At 56.7% G+C, this 2,368-nt stretch overlaps 1 protein-coding gene across 1 annotated transcript; it reads right to left on the bottom strand.

Annotated features, from left to right (window-relative positions):
- Positions 1 to 485: 485 nt before the first annotated feature.
- CkaCkLH20_12404 (putative allantoicase) lies at positions 486 to 1,645 on the bottom strand (the record flags this gene model as incomplete). The annotated part of the gene is made up of 2 exons (XM_038895117.1): positions 486 to 1,456; positions 1,552 to 1,645. 2 exons carry the CDS (start codon positions 1,643 to 1,645, stop codon positions 486 to 488), a joined length of 1,065 nt encoding a protein of 354 aa, XP_038739631.1.
- Positions 1,646 to 2,368: the final 723 nt, after the last annotated feature.

Here is a 2,368-nt window from a genome sequence, read left to right as displayed (position 1 = left end):
TCGACGACACTGAGTGAGGTGCATCCGCTTGTTGATGTCACTAATTAATTACGGCGGGCACTCACGGCGCTGCCTCTTGCGCTGGGAGGCCGGGCTGGGTACTGGGGGTAAGTGACTGCGGGCCGTGCGCTAAGGTACTGCGTCAACAGTGAACCTGGAAACGGCCCGGGCAGTTGCATCTTCCATACCTTCCTTACCTCATAGCACCAACCGCACGGTATGCTTCAACTGAGGTTCTCCGTGATTAGGCCGTAGATTGAAAAATGGAAATGGCAGGGAAGGCCCTGGACAGTATGTCCTATTCGTTTTCAATTGGCAGTATTTTAATGTGCGATGAATGATTTCTTTTCTGTTTATTTAAACCCCCTTTTTTTGTTGGCTCGACTGTTCCATGTTTATACACACTATAATCTTCCCAGACATAGGGGGGGTCAATACCAGGGACTTTATGCAAAAAAGACGCCAATAAAACATGCCAACGACACTCACGCTCTCTTGCCAAACACACGCAGTCTCTTGACACCTCCGTCCGGAATAATGGTGATCTTCACGTGCGTCACGGCCTTGTCCTTGACCGCGCTGGGGAAGTCGTGCTCCTGATCCGGCCCCGTCTTGCTCGGCGCCACGATCTCGGCCCAGCCCTCGGCATCCGCTCCCGGCTCGTCGTTCTGCTTCCACTCGAGAGCATCGATCTTGACCTTCTGCGGGAAGTTGCCGCGAAAGTGCGCCGTGTCGACCACCACGTTCTGCACGTAGCCGGGCGCGCCGAGCCGGACAATGGTCCAATCCACGTGATCCTTGCCGCGCGACCTCGCAGTCTCCCATCCGTCGCCCATGTCCTTGCCGCGGCCCGGCAGTAAGAGGTTGTCCTTGGTTCCAAAGTGCTGGTCACTACACGAAATGGCGACACCACCGTTCTGTGCCGCCGCAAGGTCGAAAATGGCCTCCTTGTCCTCGGGGAAGACAGGCACGGCGTGTCCGAAGAGACGGAATCTGGCGATACCACCGTCGGGATACATGTTCAGACGCACGTGAGTGTACTGCTTCTGCTTAGGCTCGGCCAGCTTCCATGCGAAGCGCTTGGATGGCCCGCACTCCTCGTTGCCGAGAATGGTCTCCCACTGTCCCCTGCCGCCTTTCCATGAGACAACCTCATCGTCGTTCAGGTTGAAGCATCCCTCGACCGAGATTGAGGGGGCGTGATTGCCGCTGAAGAAGGCTGTGTCGACCTCGATACCCTCGACGGTTCCCGAAGCAACGCCCAGGCGGACGACAACCCAGTCGAAAGGTTCGGTGTTGTGACGTCTTGTTTCCCAGCCGTCGTACCAGGCACCGGTGTAGACCATCTTACCCGGTTGCCTGATGGGAGGCGTTGGCGTCAACAGATTGGATGCCTCAGCGAACCACTCATCCGAGAATGCCAGAATCTTCCCACCCAGGGCAGCGGAGATGAGATCTGTGCCGTGTCAGTCTTGGACTCGCAATGGTTCTTTCATGCATGCTCTTGTCCTGGTTGCGGAGCACCTCAGGCGGGGGAGCGAGATAACTCACCAATGCTGCTCGAGCGGAAGGTCTGGTCGATCTCCTCCGAGGCAATTCGGGTCGACTTGACCTGCTCAAGAGTGTACTCCTGTTCACTCGCCATGGTGAGGGCTGCTGTTGAGAGAGAGGGGCGGAGGGGTGGAGGGGTAAATGAGGGGTTCGGATGAGACTCGACGTGTTCGATCAGAGACTTGTAACAGAGGCTCAGAGAAGAGAGAGGAGAGAAGTGAACACGACACAGTCACCGGGAGCCAATAGTGCCTATAAATATGTGGTCAAAGAATGTGCCAAAAACCGCCCTCTGATGAGGAGAGATGAAAGGTCGTGGGGGAGTCATGGCTTGTTTCTCCGAGAACCTCCCACTGGCCTTTAGGTGACCCGAAGCGAAGGCGGCCAATTCCGACGTCGGGCGGCCATGGCTGAGGTGACGGCCGCGTTGAGAACCTGAGAGTCGCCGGCGGCCAGAAGCGCGGCGATAAGGAAAGGCGTAATGATTCGAGCGAATTAGCTAACATTGAGCCGTGGCCAATCTGCGACACTTCACTTCCCCGCATGCCACAGTTGCGGTCCCCGTCCCCGCTGTTCAATCCCGTCGGTCGGGTCGTCGGCGGCGGCGGGGGACTACTGGACCAGCACGGAGAAGAGGCTCATCACCGATACTGGGGTAAGTGAGGTAGGTACTCGGAAGGCCTTCCGTCTTTTGTCCCTGACTTGAGTTTTAGGCTTCAGGTGAGTTATCTACGTCTGTAAATGGAAGCTCTCGTTGAGTTCCAGTGTACGCAGTATGCTTTGCTGGGCAGTCTGTCTCATGGAACTCTCACTCCCC

This window comes from Colletotrichum karsti, assembly GCF_011947395.1.
Source record: "Colletotrichum karsti strain CkLH20 chromosome Unknown Scaffold58, whole genome shotgun sequence".
NCBI classification, from domain to species: domain Eukaryota; kingdom Fungi; phylum Ascomycota; class Sordariomycetes; order Glomerellales; family Glomerellaceae; genus Colletotrichum; species Colletotrichum karsti.
The sequence above is the reverse complement of the archived record's forward strand: the minus strand, read 5'-3'. Positions and strand labels throughout refer to the sequence as shown.